This window comes from Ascidiella aspersa, chromosome 6 (assembly GCF_963924565.1).
Source record: "Ascidiella aspersa chromosome 6, kaAscAspe10.2, whole genome shotgun sequence".
NCBI classification, from domain to species: domain Eukaryota; kingdom Metazoa; phylum Chordata; class Ascidiacea; order Phlebobranchia; family Ascidiidae; genus Ascidiella; species Ascidiella aspersa.
Genome location: NC_139452.1, coordinates 10,759,535 through 10,781,218, shown reverse-complemented (window position 1 = coordinate 10,781,218; position 21,684 = coordinate 10,759,535). Strand labels below are relative to the sequence as shown.

General features: G+C 37.5%; 2 protein-coding genes across 2 annotated transcripts; one reads left to right on the top strand and one right to left on the bottom strand.

The window, feature by feature from the left end:
• Window positions 1–1,445: 1,445 nt before the first annotated feature.
• LOC146139684 (uncharacterized) lies at window positions 1,446–7,538 on the bottom strand. The gene is made up of 4 exons (XM_083392076.1): window positions 7,328–7,538; window positions 6,618–6,871; window positions 4,858–4,978; window positions 1,446–3,351 (listed from the first exon to the last, which is right to left on the bottom strand). Exons 1-4 carry the CDS (start codon window positions 7,437–7,439, stop codon window positions 2,222–2,224), a joined length of 1,617 nt encoding a protein of 538 aa, XP_083248202.1. The 5' UTR covers window positions 7,440–7,538; the 3' UTR covers window positions 1,446–2,221.
• Window positions 7,539–15,370: 7,832 nt separating this feature from the next.
• On the top strand, window positions 15,371–19,586 carry LOC146139683 (dehydrogenase/reductase SDR family member 13-like). Its single transcript, XM_083392511.1, has 6 exons — window positions 15,371–15,394; window positions 15,653–15,758; window positions 16,531–16,699; window positions 17,247–17,416; window positions 18,467–18,551; window positions 19,154–19,586. The coding sequence occupies exons 1-6, from the start codon at window positions 15,371–15,373 to the stop codon at window positions 19,332–19,334; spliced, it is 735 nt and encodes a 244-aa protein (XP_083248637.1). The 3' UTR covers window positions 19,335–19,586.
• The last annotated feature ends 2,098 nt before the right edge of the window (window positions 19,587–21,684 follow it).

The window sequence follows — 21,684 nt, the reverse complement described above, 5'->3', positions numbered from 1 at the left end:
GAAACTTACATAAGTAGCCTTTAACTTTCAAAAGCATACTCAGGCTAGTATTACATTAATCAAATAATAAATATGAAGATGAAACTGGTTCGCCAATCACCATTCCCTGTTGCAGAAACTGAATGCTGCAAAACCTCTGCTGCAAACTGCAAACCCAATAAACTATTGCTCTGACCCACCCGGGGTTAAGCCATGAGCTGGTGTTGACGCCAATTGGCCAATAAGTGCATTTGGAAAGGAAATACTTCAAGCTTTATTAAGCTCAGATAATCTAGATTTGTTGGTCAAGCAGACTTTGCGTTCCATTGAAAGCCAGACCACTTGGCAAGAGTCGTTCACACAATTCCTTTACACAAAAACGAAAATAATTAGCAGCAAAAATACAGAGTCTGGCAAGAGGATCAAAATTAAACTAAACTGCAGTAGTTTTTAATGGACTTTTTCCAGGGTTGTTATGACTTACTTCAGCAATTGCAATAGGGTCACTGTATTTAGACTACATCACAACAGTTGATTTGCCTATTTGGCCAAATGACTTTTGCTTGACTTAACTGCGCTTATTAAATACATTTTAGAAAAAGTGGTCATGTACCTCGTTTTTTTACACGTTTAAGACTTGCTCGCTGTTTGTTATATTTGGCATTACCTTCCATTTGTTGAAAATGACACAATTTGAATGTGTAACTCTCTTTTTTTGCTTTAAACATATAGGCACATAGGGCGGCCTATAGTCGCCTTAGTGACACTGAAATACAGAGAAATTGCAATACGGATACTACAACCTTTTATAGCTTGGTTTAGCCCGATAAGGAAAAAAGGGAGTTGCGGTCATTTGGGTTCATTCAATGACAAATCTGTTGTTCTCTCCCGTATTGCAAATGTGCTCGACTGACCCGCAGTAAAATCATTTATTTTTTCTAACTTCCTACAATCCAGGTCCTGAAACATTTGTAGCGGTTGTTATTAAATACAGCAGATCAGTTTTGTAATGGAATTAAGTCAATGGCTTTACCTAAGTGACTCTAAGTGACTCACTCAAGTAACTCTTTTCAAATGACTTGACATGAGTCTTTTGGACAATTCAACTTTTTTTGACAAATGACTTGGGTTCAAATGTGTTCTCATTAGGCAATTGTTTTTAAAAGTTTTTGCCCATAACCTAACGAGTTTATCAATTTCAATAGTTAACGTTTTATTTTTATGACAACTTGATTTGAATTTGACTTGGTCTAATTATGACTTGACTGGGACTTGACTTGCTGTTTATTCAACTTTGACAGCAGCAAAATTATTAAACTAATATTGCAGCAAATTAATACCTTTGTGAGGTTGTTATAACACCTAGCATAATAGAGATATGATTTGGAAACAAGCTTTAATCCAACATATTTCAACTAAACGTTAAAAGTTATAAAATATACAATACACAAAATAAACAACAGGTTTAGTTCAACTTTTCCTTTTTCAAGTTTTGATATTCTTTAGTGACTTTTAGGCAACTTTATTAATTTATGGTCGGTAGTTGGTACAATCAAACAAAACTGTTTCTCCACAAACAATTAGTATTATTTTGCACTTTTAGTCAAATCAAGGCTAATTTCTACCAACAAACTTGAAGTTCAATTATAAAAAAAAAAGTTGTTTTAACCAATGATTCTCTTATTGTTTTAACCTTGCCAGGATTCAACAGTTTACATTATGTTCCGAAGTACCCAATTAAACAAAAAAACATTCAAGTTAACTATTAAGGCAGACAAAATTGTCACAACAAATGCACAATGAATATGTGATGATCAGCATAACTTACTTTTTATAAACGAGTTAGTAATGTCCCGGCATAGAGATGTGCATCTAACGAAACTGTTTGTTTTTACAAATTTACATTGCACCCAACTTTTGCCAGCAATAAAGTCTTGCGCGCTCGCAGAGAAAATTCATGATTTAAAAAAAAATATTTTGCTTCAAGATTTACCTTCAAATTGCCAGCTACGTTGTGATAAAGCGGGTGCGGTATGAGAAAATCGCATTGATTTATCGATAAATGCTGCACAAAATTGACTTTAGATAAACAACATATTTTGGTTTAATTAACTATTAGAGTCGTAAGGTGAGCGCAAAACGGAGCGACTGTAATGTAAGGAAGGTGACAAGAACATAGTAAGTCCAGCCTTCGCTCCTCGATCCGTTGCTTGGCGGTCCTTCCAACGATTTCCAAACAACTTCAAGGCGATGAAGCGGCCACGGCGGCCGGAATACTTTCCCGGCTGCTAGCCCTGGACGAAGCCAGGCTCGAACGGCCGGAGTGACCCGAGTAGTTGTAGCGTCCCTTGCCGATCTTCTCCAAAGGATAAAGTCGCATCCCAGTGTCGGCGTCCACCATGCTCCTCCGCATCAGCTCGCTGTAGGTGACGTTCTCTTCCGTGTTGGGATCAAAAAAGGTCTTCAGCTCGCCGGATAGCTCGTCCATTGGCTTATCAGCGCAGGCCGCAGCCACGATGTCAGCAACTCGGCGATCCAACAAGCCTCGCTCCACGGCGACGTCTAGCGGAAGTCGCGCATTGATTTTGTGGTCAATAACGCCTCCGGTGGCAAGCTGGGCTTCGAGAAGGCGAACGCCGTGCGATTCCATTACTAGACCGCGTTCCATCGCTTGGCCGAGAGACAGCACGTCGTCGGAGACGCGCGACTTGTAGCCGGTCACTGCCCTTTCGGCGCGCGACACAACCGTCTCGTAGACCTTGTCGAGCAGTCCCAACTGAGAAGCTTCGGTCACGGACATCTTCCTCCCGGTCAACGGGTCGATTATGCTCCCGCTAGCGGCCTGTGCCTCCAGGAGACTGATGGCCGTTCCTCGTCGGATGATGCCGTCCTTGGCCGCCCGGTATACCGACTGCTTGTCGCCAGTCTCGGAAACCAGAATCCCGGCGATCGGACTCTTGCCGACAAGAATCGGTTTCAAATCGACCGGCACCGTTGACATCTTCTCCTCATCACTGAGCTCCTCCAGTGTCTTCTTAACGTCATCTGCTGTTCTCGCATCGATTAGCTTGAGGTCCAGGAGGTCGCGAAGCTTAACGCTCCTTCTCCATCCTCCGCGGATCAGCACGCCGTCGAATCTCGAGAGGTTCTCCTCGTCTGTGAGGATCTTCGAAGGAGGAGCGGCGTCTTGGGTGGGTGCCGACTCCTCCATAATGCTGTTTTGGCACTCGCTGTCGCCAACCACGTACGAGAAGTCCTCGACGTCGGACGGACGCAGGGAGAATGTGGGGATCGAGTCCCGGTGGGTTTGAGGGGATCTGGGGTCACCCGGGTGTGTCTCGTCCTCGAACGCATCTTCGGGACCGTCGCAATCTGTTGCACGGAAAGTTGTTGAAAAGTTGTGTAAAAGGAAAGCCGAAACTCTAGCATCGCTCCTCGCCTGTATACAAACGCCTTCTCTAGCTTAGCCTTGATGTTCTGCATTTTCAACCCCAATGTTATGCACCTTTAAGGCATTTTGCATTTGCAGCCCGTGATCGTAACACTATGGCGAAAGCTCTTTATTGGTAGTTAAATGTATTATAAAAATGAGCTTTTTTTGTAAGTTGTTAATTTTTATTTAAGGCCTTTATATATATTAAGTGCATTCCTTCTTTCACCAGATTGCATTGTATTCAATTTTTTACGATTTTTCCCTCAACATATTCAACTTGGGGTGTAGCAGTAAACTAAACATTCAAAATGTTTAAAAAATCGCTTACGGAAATATATACAGACTATATCTTGATTTCGATAGCGTTCACTCCTATTGGATTGCTGTTTACTATTTAAAGGTATTTTTAACACGAAAAATTGCAGCTAATGCCGCAGGCAAATCGATTAGGATAATGATTTAAACACTATGCCATTTAACAAAAAATAATTTTGGTATTGCGGGGAGTGCATTTTAACGTGGGTATAACATAATTTTAATAAATTCAAAAATTTCAAAAATACAGTTTTGCCAACTTTTAAATCATATACCGCATACATTACCTACAGACCGAACAGTTCGACGAATGTTTTGCCAACAGTCTGCCTTAGCGATATTTTAGAGACCACGCTCGCTTATTTTTGGTCAGTGAACCGACTTTCAAGCAAACTTAGCCCGCGGCCTAGTAAAAGTTGTGCATTGCTGACCGAGTCCATCCTTAAAATGACATCACACCAAAAACTAAACGCTGCGTTGCGCGATGAGGTGCGGTTATGGAGAAATCCAAGATTAAATCGAAAAAGTGTGTCGTTAATACATTATAAATATTCCTATATGCCTTTAATTTGAAATGTTTCTATTCACGAAATGTGCTCAATAAATATATCTGCAAATTGTAAATGTTAACATATATATTTATTGTTGTGCATAATTCTTATAAAGTGCGACCTTCCGATCTGACACCAATCAGGTCAATACAAAGTTTGTGTGCTTCTAGGTGCAACTATTACATGTTCTGTCCAGTTTAACCTAAGTAAGAAAAGGCTACAATTACCTGTTTCGTTTCGTAGAAGATTTGCTGAAATGCTTAAACAAATTTGGTATCGGATCGGCACCGAAACCACCCTAAAATAGCAGGTGCCTCGATGCTATAAGCAAGTGTAGCCAACTTATGTTTGATTACGATCGACTAAAATATTTTTTAGAGACTCTCGATCGACTCGTTCGGTAAAAAGTCAAAAGAACACTTATTAAACATTTTGAGCGTTAACTGCATTCCAAGCAAGCGATGTATGTTAATTTTATACGTCAAAGAACGCTTTATCAGGCTTGTCCAGACAGCAATTGGTCATTTTAATGTTCCCTATAATAAAAATACTCTACCATTATAGAGGGCTAATACGTACAATGGCCTGGCGGGCAGTCTCCATTGGTTTCTGCTCTCTCGCTCTCCAGTTTCGGATTAACTTCCTGTGTCTGCGTTTTTGATTCGTCTTCAGTTCGCGCGGAATCTGGGGCCTTGGTTTCCTAAAAAACAACAAACATTTCCATTTTACTAATAGGAGGTATATAGTTGCAGATGTTGTTATAAGAACTTTAAGCAAAATAAATGCAATAAAATTCCCCTCATAAACGCCCAGGAAGTTTTACAACCCAACAATCAAAATATTGTTAAAATGAAAATGTACAAAATAAACAGAGTGAAGTATTTCTAAAAGTATAGTTGCGTTGGAATTTTAACGTATTACTTTTTTGGCATGTTGACAATGCGACTAAATTGTTAAGAAATATAAAATAAGTTTGAATATTTTCTTTTCTGTTTATTTCAAGATACCAACCAAAATATGAAAAAATCTGTTGTGGCGTGTGACAAATATTAACTAGAAATCAAACCCTTTAGTCTCGTGTCGCAACATTGTCTTTCCAAACATGATTAAAATTTAAAAAATATACCGTTCACAAACATAAAGATTTATGGCCCTAAAAAGTGGCTGGTTTTCTTTGTCGTTGTCACAGGTAGGATACGGTTCCAGCTTTCTAATATTTGACTGCCGGAAAATGACGAGTACGGTTTCTAACATTATCACCACCTTTACGCTGCTCTAAACGTTGAGTTCGCATAGCGCGAGCGCTTTTTACTCGTTTCACTGTGACGGACAAGCCTGTTTCGTACTGCATTTGGGCGGTTCAAAGCAATAAGAACCTGCGATACGGTGAAGGTAGAGCGATCGATCTGCCGATAAAATTTCAAGGCATGTCGGCATCGCGCAATAGTTTGCCCGACACGCGGGTAGGATGACGCGAATTATAGACACGCGATTCTTTTATAGGCCTGTAAGTATGTCGCTTGGAAGCACGGCGGCACGTTATCTTTAATCGTTGGCCGGCCCGGCGCGGTCCCGATAAAAGAGACCGACGGAATGCGAATGGTTTTGTAAATGTGGGTGCAAAGCTGCCGAAGTTTACCCTAAAGTGGCGTTTTTGCCACGACAATACGTTTGTTTGTTTGGCAACACGACGGCGAGCTCATTGCAAACTATAGTGTGATGTACTGCGAAAGCGGTTCTCGTTCAATTGGCGTTTGTAATCTGTGTTTAATTCAAGTGTCACGTATTAGGTATAATCACCCGAAGTCGTTATTATGGTATATTTTAAAAGGGCAGTATATAATGTCACATATTCAAAAATCAATGTGACCTAATCCACTTTAATACTTTCACTCAAAAGGCTATCCATGATATGATAGTGTAAGCGAAAATATATTTCAACCAACTGTTATAAAATTATGTTTCAGTTTTGTCCGGATTTCTAGCATTAAATTTAAAAATATCAAATTAATCCTGTATTTGGGTACTCTATGCACGGATCTGTAATGTAGCTTGATAATGAATTGCAAAGCCAAAAAGGTCGAGTAGATCGATATTATCCAGATTAAGACGTTTCGATACGACCTTATCAGCTTCAGTTGATACCACATAATTATCTGAAGATGATACAAGCTCGTATCGAAACGCCCTAATCAAGATGATGTCGATCTACTCGAACTTTATGGCTTTGCAATTCATTACCAAGCTAATCCTTTATTGTTATTAAAATAGGTTTATCAAATACATCTATAGTCCGCCCTTTTTCATTTTGCGATCGCTAACCTCTTCAATACACGAACCTTTTTTTCCGACGAGTCCTCCACCTCTTTCACCTGGTCCTCATCTTGACTTCCATTCAATGCCGGAGCATCCCCGTTCGCCTTCTTCTTTCCATTATCGTCTTCCAGAGGATTGGACTCGAACGCGACGTTGGTAACCCCGTTTTCCTTACCCTTGTCACTGTCCTCCTCATTATCTTTTCCACTTTGCAATCCGTCTGCCTCTTCCATCGCGATCTCACCTTTTTCCTCGTCTTTCTTTTGATCTGCTTTTTCTGTTCAGGATAAAACAGCGTGTTATGAACAAACGATATATGTAAAGTTGCAAGGGCCTGACACGAGTTGCTTACTTTAAAAATAAAATGTTGCAATAATTGTGTTTATGGTTTGCTAAGCGTAGGAAGCCTTTCTTGACAGATTTAACAAGATTCAAAAAAAAAAAAAAAAAAAAAAGATTATAAACAACCTCTTGCATCGTATCAGGCGTTTGACTAACCTTGGCCAATATTAACATTTTCTGAAGGGGTCTTAATAGCTTATAGCTTCCTAATAGCTTCCTACGGCCATTTGAAACGCATTACCCACTACTAATCACAAGTGGCAACTTTTTATTTGCTATTGTAGACGGATTTAATGTGAATCAGACGCATTCCCGCAGAAAACGTTGGCAAAATGCCTTTTATAACCAGAGACGTTATTTGAAAGAAACGGTTTTATAAAAACGAACTCACTTTGCTTTCGCTTTTGCAGGAACTTGGTACAGGCGGTGCATGACGTCACCACAAGTGTGACGCAAGCAAAGAGCGCCAAGGAAACCACTGCGGTGCCAAGTGACGTCATCATTATTCTGATATTACGCAAATACTTGTTTGTGTTGCAGACTAAAGATCGACAAAGCGATACTAATAATCGACGCTCATATCGGGCCTTCTAGAAACAATATTAAAGTTCTCCCTGGAAATATACAGAAACGATTATTTTGGGCGCGTAGAACAAACGCACAGCTTTGGGTTTTTAAACACAAATTACCTAAATACCAACAAAGCAAATCCCACACAAGAGTTGTAACTTCAAGTAATTAAAGATTAAAAAGTTGAATATATGTTTAACTCAGGTGCATTTAGTATTGAAGTTGTCAGATATTTTCTTATCTTGACAACCGTTTGTGTCGAAAAATAAATCTTTAGTGTAATTTCACTCCAAAATTAGGCAATGACGAATTTTTGTTTTTTAGAGTGGCCATTATACATCACATAACCTTAGAACAGTGGTTCTTAACCTTTGGTACCCTATCGAACCCCATATTATTGTGCAAATTTCGTCGAACCACAGATTTTCGCTTAGTATTTGTTTTTTTCTCCTAAGTTTGCCATCGGTCCAGTTTGATAATCTAATTAAAACTTTCATTTATAGTTTAAATGCCACACTTTAAAAATAAGGATAGATGACGCCTTGGGACATAAAACAGGTTCGAAGTTGACTTTAAATAACAACAATTAGTCACAATTTACGTCATTAATAGACATAAACTTTATATAGTTGCCTGGGAAGAGTATCTGTGTAAAGCAAGCGGCATACTGTCCGCTATAATCACGGTAATTAATGCATTTGCAAAGCGTTTGGATTTTCCCCGAGGAATTTCCAGCCAACAGACCCACTAGATTAATCTTGATCAGATATTATAGACGTTTAATCTATTCGTAAATATAACTATACGCAGTGTTTTTGAAGTACGTGTTTAACTGTTTATATGACGCAGTTTAATTAACGTAAGACAATCTAAAAAGTGCTATATGTAATACTACGAAGAAGCTGCAATATTAGTAGATTAAGTGCTTTGATGACGTCTTTACCCAAATCGGCGGTAACTGTCTTAGCAGTCTATTTGGTTTATTTGTAAATTACGTTCGTTTTTAACATCTTAAATAATAATGTCTTCGATCAAAGTTAGCTCATGAGGATTAAAGTTTAACGTTAAACCTCACTTTCTATAGTTTACCAAAAAAACTATTTCTGGTCAGCAAAGTTGCCAAAAACTATTTTTGTAATCACACACGTGCTCTCGGTGATAAAAGTAAAAAAAACATGACCTGGCATTTTATCCTTAAAGTCTACAAACAATGCCTTTAGACAGCAAGTAATATAAATGCTGTTTGCTTCATACATTAAATTCACTACAATAAGACTAGAGAAAACTCTTAATTAATATAAAGTAATATTAGACTAATAAAAATAGATTGAAACCGCAAACAGTCAACTAAACATATCCAGACAAAAGTGCAGTCAAAACCATTTTTTGGTCAATTTTACTACCGATAACTTTCCAACACGTAAACAAAGCCAAAGGGAACTTTGGTGTCTTGAGCAAAGTTCATCAGGATGAAATTTGAAAAAAACCTAGCGTTAATCCAAACTCTCCCTTTTTAAATTTTAATCTGTCGCCGACACAATAGCATCCATAAATTTATACAAGTGCAAAAAATTAAAAAAAGTATGACACGCAATCATCCCTAACAACACTGGTCGATTCTTGAGCACAAAAATCCATGGCAAACACAAACACCTTGAAAACGAAGCCAATCTGTTTGACAGACAAACTATACTCCCCGCCCATTTTTCAGGCGAACTTGGCGCAATACGGGCGACCAGGATATCCCTGAACAATCTCCTCGACTTTCGCGTATACGAGCCAAGTCGCGACAGCAAGCGTCAACATATATACCTTCGGGCGAACGCGAAAAGTCAATTTTGGCCAGCAGCAGTAGCAAACGCGAAATTCCTCTCTCGAGCCCGCAAATCGCTGACCACTCGTGCTTTTAAACGACGACCTTCAGTCCCGTGACGACTGATCGCAAGTGCTGTTTAAATCTCCTCCCTTGTCGAGCCAGCTTAAACCTCGCGGAACGCTGTAATTAACGCCGCCGCGTACATACACATTCGCAGTTAATTACTGCAAGTTGCGATAATCATGCGCAAAAGGCGATTGAGGCAACGAAGACGGAAATGAACGCTAATTCGTTTGCTATTGCATTCAAAGCAGCGTGATCCGTGTAGATTCGTTTAATAAATAACGCATTTGGCTTCTTTGGGTTGGTTAATGGCGCATGACGTCACTCAACCTTGACCTGATTTATCGCTTCACGGTTTTATTGCAATCATAGCATTTATCAAATTCTCAACCTAACAAATCTGTATTGTGTTTAACTATTGACGCAAAAGCAGTATTATATCATTTTTCATTTTTGCAGTGTAAGAAAACATAAAGTTGATTTTTTGAATATATCTAACAAAACATGCTGTTTCTTCATTGGTTTATCGCGATAATAATACATAATCAACATTCACTAAGGACTTGCCCATTTGTAGGCTTTTTTAACACAACATATGTCGACAGTTATTTTAAAATTCCAAGCAATAGAATCACGAACCAAGACATGGTGAGGTGCTTATATCTAAAAATAAAAGGTGGAAAATTCCAAAGCATTCAAGAGAGAGTTTTACTTCGCCAGTGGGCGTCTTCTCGGAACCACTTTGTGAGACCGACGATCGGCTTTTAGAGGTTTTGTAAAGGTCACTGCAAATTTTACTGTTCCGCGTCGCCTTTTAATTTTATTGACAACCTTTTTACTGTACGGAACACTACATATTTCACAAAAGAATAGAAAAAGCGAAATTATTATGCATCTTTCTCGAAAGAAGCCAAAAAAATTATACCATTAACTATGTTTCTCTTGAAGTGTATATCCATCTTTTAATCATTTTTCGTTTACTGCAATTACAATTTAATTCCCGCATAAAAGTGGACGAAATATAAAACACATTTTTGCGCAAGCCCAAACTATACACTCACTGCAATAACAGGTGTTTTTGAGCTTCGCGCAAATCTATTTTCGTGTGTGGTATGTTATACCCCGTGGAAGTTTCTCCATCTAAGGCTCTAAGCGATGCCTTCCTCTTAATGAACGAAATAAATGGCGCTTTATTTAAGTCACAAGTTTTGCTACCCAAAAGCTATATTAAAAAAATATTATGTGGCTCTCTCAGAAATACAACAAAAAATATACAGCCTTTATTGCTCCGTTAGCTAAAAAGGTTGCCGACTTTGCTATGGAGGGACGATTTTTTATGCACACTCAATATGCAATTGACCCTTATGGGATCTAGCGTTCCCCAAATTGCAGTTTTAATTCACTTACGGCGATTTCTCGGCCAAATGGGTAATGCGAAGTAAAGGGCATGCGGCATTTACGATGCCAGTAGTTTTCATTTGTAAACGTGTGCTAAGTAAAGAAAATATTGCCGCCGTTATGTTTCTAAACGACGACTCGTTTGTGACGTGCAATATCCGCAGTTCCGTAGTCTGTAACATTACGGCGACAGTGAACTAGGAAACAACCGAATTAATAGAAAAATACCGAAAAGGCTTTGTTAAGCCAAGAGTGGTGTTACTCTAAAAAGCGTTCATCGGGCGCAATAAGACTGAAACACACGAGTTGACATATCACGTATATAATTGCTGTGTATCCAAACTTTTTCATTCTTTAAAAAACGCCGCTTTTCGTGTTGTTTGGTTATCAGATTTTGGAATTTTAGACTGTTAGCTCTCGTTTGACATTCATTTCATCCCTGGCCATAGGTTCACTGTGCTGATTTCATATTAATGTTTTGGCTGAAGCAGCGAAGGCAGTGAACAACTGTATAGCGCTTTTTAAAGAAAACGTATATCTTTAAGTTAAAATAAGCCCGGCCATATTTTGATGAAGTGATTCCATCATGGTAAACTGATAAGGTCTATGGTTAAATTACAATTGAGTGCGGTATGTTCTACAGATGTCAGTTAACAATTAACATACACTTGTTAATTCTTTGTTGGTTATACTTAATTGTTGAAAAAGCATCAGGCAAGGAAACTTTACTGGAAAGAGTTGTGGTACTTTTCGTACATTTATGCATGCCACTAATAATTTACGTAGGCCTACCATTGCGACCGAAGCTTATAACAACTTTGTTATGCGAAAATCCGAACAAAGTGTAATGAATATTGTTTTTTTGTACTGTCTGAGTGTTCTGCTTTTCGACAAACACTTTTTTTGCAAACCTAATTTGTAAGTAAATGCAATTTTCTCTGGGGCTTGTTTTTTCTTTGTTGCACAGCCAAGCAACCTTCTGAACAGACTCACAGATCTTTGTAATAGTGTTTGATAGTCTTAACCTCTACACTTTACCAATCCATCAAAAGTGTTTGAATTGATTAAACTTCCTGCATTCGCTTAGTTTTTTTCTTCATTTTAACTCGTTTAGTGAAACAGACAACCTCGCTCAATTTTTGTATACTGACATATCTAATTACAATATTTTCTTTTTGACGTTTTTAATACATTCGCATATTGCTTTCATATATTTTCAGTATCAACCAAAATTTAGTAAACAAAGTGGGTTTCTGTATAGTCCACCAAACACCTAGGAAAAATGCAATGTTATCCACACTGTCTTCTGTAATTTACACTGGTGCTAAATGCGATGGCGCATATTTACGACGACAAACCGATTTTTCAGTGCCAATTAACCACGTACAACTGTCAGACTCGTGTGAAGTCAATAAACAGAGGAGACTGCATCGCCTCGGGCTTATATCTCCTATAAGACTCGCGGCAAAAAAACGAGCCGTATATATGGCGTACGATTCCAGCATTGTTCGCGAGCCTTAACTGTACAGAAAACTCAGTCACGTTTTTTTTTCTGGTGCAGAACTACGTCACTCCGAAATCTCTGATTGATTATTGGTATTGGATTAGAGCTGGGTTACGCCGCCTTACATGTGTGAACAGCGCTGTAACTAGGTTTGTCAACAAAACGTCTACCACAGCTTTGTTATGATAAACAAAACGAAAACGTCTATCGGATTTTAAATTCAAACCGATGGACGCTCGCACGACGAATGGAGCGCTATATTCAACTTGTTTATTTGTGATCTGTTCATGCAGTTCATTCTTGGTCGAAAAAAATGAGAACATCGTGTACGCACTTAGTTACTTATCTTGTTTTACAACAAACAAAGCAACACTTGCCAGTCTAGTTATTCCTGAAACGGATTCGGCAAACACAATATAGTCCGAACAACTATAACCAAAATGATGTGTAATTAAAATTTTGTTCGCCACTGTAAATTGGCTGTAAGATTTTGGCCTACACACAGCTGTTTATTTAAAAGCATGAAAACAAGTAGCACATATTGATATGTGGGGGAGAGGGACAACCAAAGAAATTCGTCTTATTTGAATTTCCGGCGCCAACATGACCGCAAACGAATCAAGCAACGAGTTCCGATTGAAACTGATTTATTTTAGTTGTTTTTGATTTTTTCTGTTGAATTTTTCTGTTGATAGCCTACTGATATTTGCATGTTTACGTAAACAAGGAGATTCTGATAGAAGACATGTAAACGTTCTGTTTTTGTTCTAATTTAATTCACTTCAATTAGGCGAAAAGCATAACTAAAGTGCTTCTGCGAAGAAAGGCATTAAATGAAGTAGAAAATTGAACTTAAATTGCTGTTGATTTCACCATCAAGGCAGTAGTCGGTCTATTTTAATATAATTGCGAATAAATCTTGCTATTGGCAAAAGGTGAAACGAAACTTTCCAGTCATTGCACATGGGATTGACCCACCAGGACCAGGTCAATAATTTGACCAAGCTTAGATGTGCTGCTCAAGACAGTTCTATTACGGCCTTCAAGGGCAAAATTTACATCGCAAAATAAATTAACCCTGAAATCACCCTAAATAAACACAATAAATTCTTATCATCGTTTTCATACTTAAAATCTGTTCAGTCCAAAAATGACATGCATAATTTCTTGAGTCGCAAGACTCATAACTGTACGTTTAATTTCTGTTAAATTATTATACTATAAATGCCGTTATTTCGAGCAATATTCGTCACGTATCCTTCTAATTGAAGTTTTTCCAATTCAAAACTAATTAACCCAATTTAGGTTTTATTTACTTATTTATTTTTTATATGTGTAATTAAACTGGATTTAGCTTCATATTTGCGCAAACGTTTTTACGAGAAAAAGAAGTGGTTTCAACTTTGTAGCGTCCTTCTAATGTCTCCAACTTAAAGCAACTACCCTGACACTGTTTTCTTAGTGGTTTTACGTAGTGGGCCTTCAATAGCTCCGAAAAGAGTAATTTGGGCCGCAACGAAAAAAGTTTGCCGATCACTGATTTAAACCATTTTATGCGTGCCCTTGATGTTTCTTGTGCGTCCCGACAAATACATAACAATTTTGGAGAAACAAGCCGTCAACGCATTGTCGAGTGTACGTCATATCCTCTCTATAGCGAGAACGTGACAAATGCATACTTATTCGTTTTCGGTGTCATTTGCATATACTTGTATATGAGAATTGTCTGTGATTTGTTAGATCAGTGGTTCTCAACCTTTTTCTTTCGTGGTAGTTTTGGAACAAAACACAGCAGAACATATTTCAAAACGGATTATTTATTCAACCGGGCATTAGTGAAATACTTGCTGCTTAACAATAAATTTAAATTCCTTTATAATTCCTCCCCAAGCCATTATTCCTGTAAAATTAAATATAGTGACACAAATGTAACTTTCTAGCTTTTTTACATTGGTCTGTGGCCCACCTCAAATGTTCTTACGGCCCACCAGTGAGCCATGGCCCACTGGTTGAGAACCGCTGTGTTAGATAGACAGTTATCATGTCAGACATAGACAACGGCAGTTTGGATCTAGGGTTGTTTGCTTTACTGTCAGGGAAAAGCCACAAATATGGTTTGGACTGCGTCTTTTGAGATGAGGTCAAGTTACTATGTTAAACGTTGCACGCCAATAGAAAGATATTGGAAAAGAAAACAAAATCTATGGTAAAAATTAGAAACTATAATGTATTCAGCACTGTAAAACCACGCCTCATGAAGCTGTATGGCAATACGCGCACCAAGCAGGAGTTCAAGTGCCTTCGTAGTCATAACATGCATTTAATAGAACTTTGCTGTATGTACAGGATAGCAGCAGAAACCTTTGCTTTGAAAGATGCGGTGTTGCTACTGCTGATATGGTTTTTGCATACATGAAGTGGGAGCAAATAGATTAGTGTATAGGCTATGAGTTGTGGTGGCCTTCCGCTACACGATAACAATTAATTGTAATATTGTGATTAGAATTATTCGTTTACCAAACTTTTAACTATATAGTCATTATAAAAACCTTTTTATCAAGAACTTCTATCAAAATGTTATATACAACGATCATATTACTCATCTTGGGCATTATTGTTGCATTTTTACTCGCTAAAATGAGCCAACGTAGCCCGATATACACAACTACCAAAAATCTGAACGGAAAGACAGTTCTAATTACAGGTATTTGTATTATTAATTTTATATTTTATGGCATCACATGTGATACTTTAAACGGTTTGAGTTGATGTACTGTTTTTTAAAATATTGTTTTGATTAACATGCACACCTAAGTATAGCACTTTTTACAGGAGGGAGTAGCGGAATTGGTAAAGCTGCCGCCACAGAATTCGCGAAATTGGGAGCTAGGGTTATAATTGCGGCCCACAATCTTAATAAATTATCAACAGCTAAGGATGAAATTATTAAAGAATCAGGAAACAAAAATGTTGGTATTTACTGTTTTAGACTTTACAAAGTCCAACTATATTACCTAGTGAAAAATGTTACGGCATTTTTAAAAGCTTAATCAGTGGTTCCCAAACTTTGAGCCGCAGTAGAAATGAATGCTTTGAGAAATCCTCAAGTGTGTTGCATAAATATGAAAAAGTTAGAAAATATTTGACAAGCAATTTTAAGCAAGCATGCGATACTCGAAAGCACATTATCGTTTAAATATTTTTAATATTATACTTATTTACCATTGTTCTTCAAATCTTCCAAGTATAAAGATGATTGTTAACATTGTTTTGTAGAAAATGTGCGGTGCGCCGCAAGCTCAAACAGGTTAAAAACCCGTGACAAAAAACAAACAAATGGTATTAGTATCGTTTTGTTGTTTTAGATTGAATCCTGTCAACTAGACCTTGAAAATTACGATTCAGTTCACAAGTTTGCCAAAGAAATAAACGAAAAAGAAGAGAAGTTCGACATTTTAGTCAACAATGCAGGTTTTATTGATTTGTCGGTATTTTCTATATTTAAACTTTGGAGCATAATGGTTGGAGGTTGTAGTAAGACGTAATAAGAATATCGAAGCCCATACAGAAGTATAGATATCATTTTGAACGTTTCGAATAACTAACTATTTATGTATTTTTAACATAGTCTTTGATATTCTTATTTCGTCTTACATTTAAACTCTGTTTCGAATATTCAAATAGCAACACCAAAATGGATTCAGAACTTACAGCCGTTGGATGTTACGGTGACGAGTGTCACTGCGCTGAACCTTTTTTTGATAAATTTCATTTCAACTATTGAGTAAAGCAGTGGTTCTTAATCAGGTGAATAATTCACCCCAGGGTGAACAAAATTTTTTCAGGGCAATCAAAAGGGGTGAATAAGGGTGAACCGTCAGAAATGTATGATAGGTCCGCAGTAAATCGACTACTGAACTGTTGCTTTTTTGTTTATTGTAATAGTAAAGTTAGTTTGCACTGAGAGTTTAAGAACAAAAATTGGTGACTGTGTTTTGTGCTTTTGTAGCTTTATATTTCTGGACTCGAGAAATTGTAAATTTTCAATGGTAAAACTTAGTATAAGTTGATCTTAACAACAATCGAAACAACTTAAGTCATTTTGTGCTATTATATATAGAAGAGATAGTTTTATGATATCATGAGACAAGGGTGAATGAAATCTGGAGATGCCAGGGGTGAACAAAACTAAAAAAAATTAAGAAGCATTGGAGTAAAGTACGGTGATTTTGATGTTTACCAGGAGTTGCAGTTTTACGAGGTTTAACAAAGCAAGGTATTAACCGTGTGTTTGCTGTTAACCACCTTGGACCCTTCCTGCTTACCAACTTGCTGCTGAAAACACTGAAGAGGCGATCAAGCAACGGCAAAAGCGGAGCCAGAATCATCAACGTTTCGTCCTCTGGATATGTGTGAGAGCTAACTGGAATGTCTGGAACTGTGTATTTGTTTTTTTCTTTGCGAACACTGGTCGTCATTTCGGTCGTTTCGTCTAACTAAAAAATGCTATAAAAGGCATTCATGTAATTTAATATGCGCACAACAAGAGGACCCTATATGAAATGGCAAAAAACATTTTGGTGAAGGCCTTTATTCAATATTTGATTATTATTTTAAAATGAAAAAAAAAATGATTTTAAAGAAAAAGAGAGTTTGCCTTTTGATCAAATGGTTGGAACTAGTTATACTTTGTATTCCGATACACAATACCCGATGTGTTGGGCTGTAAAATTTGTTAACTAGTATCGTTGTTTGCAAAATTAGCAGGCTGTTTTATCAGTTTTCAACGCATGGCATTTATATTTCATGCTATTTTCGACACCGCCTTTTTCTTGTTAATTGGCCATGGATTTTTGTTTAACAACAATATTATGAAACTATTTATGCATAAGTTAAAGTATTTTTTGGAATGTTAAAGTATATGTTTGTGCATTTTTCATCAAGTTAAAACGTGTTTAGATTTTCGGGAAAGTTTGACTTTGAGTTTTTGAAACAAGCTGACCCAGGGGACACTCATGGACAACTTGTTACCTACGGCTACAGTAAATTGGCTAATATACTTTTTACTCTACATCTTAATCGACTTTTAAAGGAAAAATATGGAATTACTTCATACGCTATATGTCCAGGTAAGATCGTAAATTAAGGACAAGTTTTGAAAAATAGTGATATCTTTTATAGGCTTGGACATTTTTATATTAACTTGAAAAAATTGTAGAAGTTTATTTATTTGCTTCTCTTAAAAGCCAAAGCATATTATACACAATGCTTTGCTGCTATCTCCCTAAAAATGTAGGGCCTAAGCCTTTATTGAAATATAATTTAGCCAATTATATGTGATACAGTGAATTCAATAATTGACTTCATACTGTAGCACGTGCGTTGCATATATTGTCACAACAATTTATACTGGCAATATCGTAGTATAACCTAGGTGTCGTACATTCAATAGATGCACTGTGTTCACTACCTACTTTAGAGTCGAACCGGAACCAAATCGGAACTTTATGAACCGGTTTTGGGCCAAGTTTTTCTGAACCGTAACCGAACCTGAACCGTTTTTTGTAATATTTTAAGGATCCGAACCGGAACTAAACCGAACAAACGAAAAGAACCTGAACTCTAACCGTACCCTAGCCTGTAAACAAAAGCGGCTCACTCCAGCATGACGTCACAACTTGCAGTTAACATAGTCACGTTATGCCAATTTTACAAAAAATTATTAATATTGATTAAATAAAACGTTGATTTTTTATTTTTCATGTATTTTACTAATGAATGGCTGATTTTTTAATACGTCACATAACTTAGACTAATTGACTTACAGTTTCTCGACATTTATTGACCAACATTTTTCGATTTAACGCAACTTTTATTGTATCCGAACCGGAACTTTATGAACCGGTTTTGAAATAACGATGGTCGAACCGGAGCTGAACCGGAACTTTTAAATTACTCCGAACCGAAACCGGAACTGAACTGGATTTCAAAAAAATACTTGAACCCGAACCGAACCTGAACCACAAAAGTAAAACGGTTCGACTCCCTGCTTTGGACTATGCCATACAATTCCGCAGCGCATTGCAACCTCGTATTGTATTAAAACCCCTGTTGATGGTAGTTTCTGACATAGGTTATTAATCGAATATTGAAAGCTACCGATGTTTGTCTGTTTCCAGGTGCCGTCCACGACACTGGAATACTTCGCCAAGGACCAGGCTGGTTTATTTACCTCTGGAAATTCCTCACTTACCTTAACAAAAGGTGCGTAGGATTTTAGTTCCAGTAAACGATCTTACAACTCGATCATGGTTTGGAGTTGCATTTTTCTCACTTAAGCCTGTTTCCGCAAGTCTGCCATGCGAACAAGAAAAATAGTTCAGGGACATTGTCTCCTTCGGCTCGATTCGAATTGTTTTTTTATGTAGGAATAAGATGCTACCTGCAGAGCAATTTTTTTTAATTTGTTGTATGCCTGTATACATGATCCTATGACAGCGGTTCTCAACCGGGGTGCCGCGGCACACTCGGGTGCCATTTCTAATGCACAAGGGTGCCGAGAGATATTTGAGAATCTTTAAGAATCTGACTTTTACTCCACTCCTACAACTTTTTTGTAAAGATTAGTGTGGAATAAAACCAATTTTAACTTCCTACGTTGTGTAGAGTTGATGTGTGCTGTTCCAGTTTTATTGTGACATTCTAGTGAATTACTCACGGAAAAATTTTGTAGGGGTTCCGCAATCTATTTGTTATTTCTGAGAGGTGTCGCTAGCCATAAAAGGTTGAGAAACACTGTCCTACGCTAACGATTTTTTTTAATCAGGTTTAAATTAAAGCACAATTTGTTTTATTTTTCTCCTCAGATCATCCTACGAAGGGTGTCAAACGATCATGTATTGTGCGTTGGACGATCATGTGATTAATCACAGCGGTTCATTCTTCGAACACAATGCCATCTCACAACTCAAGGAATATGCGAAAGACCAAACCGCAGCAAGAGAACTTTGGGATATTAGTGTAAATCTTACCGGAATTGAAAAATGACTTTGAATTATTTTGTTACAAAGTTTAAATTTGGGCAAATGAAGCATAGACTATTTTCAAGGTCGATAATGTAAATTTGGAAAGAGAGCTTAGCCAGTACTGCGCTACAAAACTATGGCGCTCATATCAATAACTTTGACCTCACTTTTCACATTCTAGGAATAGAAAGTTTAATATTAACTCCTAAATTTGTATAGCTTTGATAAAGTCAATGTACAAGAATATTTGTCCTTGTCACATGCTTGTCGCTTTCCGTGTTTTAAATGTACAAGTTTTTTAGTTAGCAATTGTTTTTAGTTTCTATAAATCGCAAAAGATACCGAATTTAAAACTTCAACCATTTGAAAATTTGACTTGACTTTGAAACATGGTATAGTTTATACTAGACAGCTTTACCACTTGCTTATTTCTAATATTTGTGTTTTTATGAGTACAGTGTCTAAAACAGTGGTTCTCAACCTGTTATGCTTCGTGGTCCCCTTTGATTGGCGTTTAACTCACATGGCCCCCCTGCTTATAAAAATACCTGCATTGTATTTAACGTGTTTTTACTTGTTTTACTTCTCGTTTTACCATTGAATGCTTGTTTGCAACTTAACGCTCTTATATAATAAAAAAATATATATCTGTACCTGGCATTACACGTTTGTTGCTCGCCCAACTGCATTTGACGGACACCTTAGATCAGGCGAAGGTTATCGGCCAGTATTTTAGTCGCTGGAAAAAAAAGCTAACGCCGCATATATGGCTGAATTGGCTGCAGCACACTGATTGCTTCGCCACAGCGATAGGCTGCGTTAATCCGAATTTTCCATGATAAAACGAATAATTTATATCTTTTTTAATTACCCAATATAAACGAAAGAACTTTTGTAATACCATGACCTATAGGTTGAGAGTTATGCCCGTGGCCCCCCCAATCACCGCTCCGTGCCCCCCCCCCCCCCATGGGGGCCGAGGGCCACGGTTGAGAAACTCTGGTCAAAAACATAATAATAGCCTACTTTCTAAACAAATGCCTATATTTAGGTTAATACTTAGTTTGTCTCATTGATTTTTATCTTACTGAGTTCTTCGTCGAACTTACTATAACAATGTATTCTTTCGTCCAGTTAATATAAATGGGTTGATGGCTTATGCCTTGTGATAAGGTAAACTTTTCAGTTTAAGTACGTCTAGGAGTCGTACCATTTTATCCAGTGGATACCTTTACCCGATATTCAAACTTAACTCCCGTTGTTTCTTATTTAGTTTAAAGTGGTAATGTTGCATATAATCCAATTATGCCAGCACCTTGTGTTGTTAACATTAATTATACTACCTCTGGAAATCACAAGCAAAAGAGTATTGTCCGGTTAAACGGCATGGGTTCGGGCTTTTCGGCACATTTTCGGTTTCCCGATTAAGCACGTTACACAACCTATTAGTCAAAAAAGATTACCACTTATTGATTCATAGACAGGCCCATTATGAGCTATTATTGTAGGGCTACCATATTTTTAGCACCAAAAAAGAAGACATTTTTTGACGGCAAGTAAAACGAAAGTAGAAACAAAAACAACAAATCAAATTTATTTTTCAGATTAAGCCCATGAATACTTTGCGGTTCCCTTAACTTTTGCCAATAAGAAATGATATTTTTTTTAACGAGATCAACTTACAATTTGTTGGAAAACCTTTTTTAAACTAGCGATGTTCATGGCTGCAGTAATTTTCTTGGAAAAAAAATTGTTGAAAGTATAAGCAACTAACTCGAAATGCGCAAAAAGAGGACATTTGGGCATTTTTGAGCGTCCTCGGAGGACGATTCACTTTTCTTGAGAAAAGAGGACATATGGTAGGCCTATAATATTTAAAACTTTGACAATTCGAAATTTGTAAATCCAATAATTTCTCTATAGAAGAAATGAGTAAAAGCCTGCATTAAAGAAATACGGGCACAAAACTCTACGTCACAACCAGGAAGCATAGGGTGGATTCAAGTGAGGCACCAGGCCAAAAAACTACATTTTAATTTTTAGTATTTTATTTTAAGGGATCAATTCAGCCCAAATGCGCTATACATACGACGGAAGGTTGTGCCATGCGACTCAAATTCGAGAAAGTTTTTTCGAACAATATCTGAATCTCCTTAATTTGCCTAAAAACGTCACGTCTCCTCTAAGTAAAAAGTTCGTCCAATTTCAGCCAAATAAACCCAATGTTTTTCGCACTTTGCGTGACAGAATGATTTTGAGCTGCATTTTGCGCACGAGTTCGCTCGAGAACAACAGGTGTTTTTAGGAATATTTATTTTATGACATAAGTTTGTAATATCATTCTTAAAATTTTCGTTGCATCCCCGAAACCA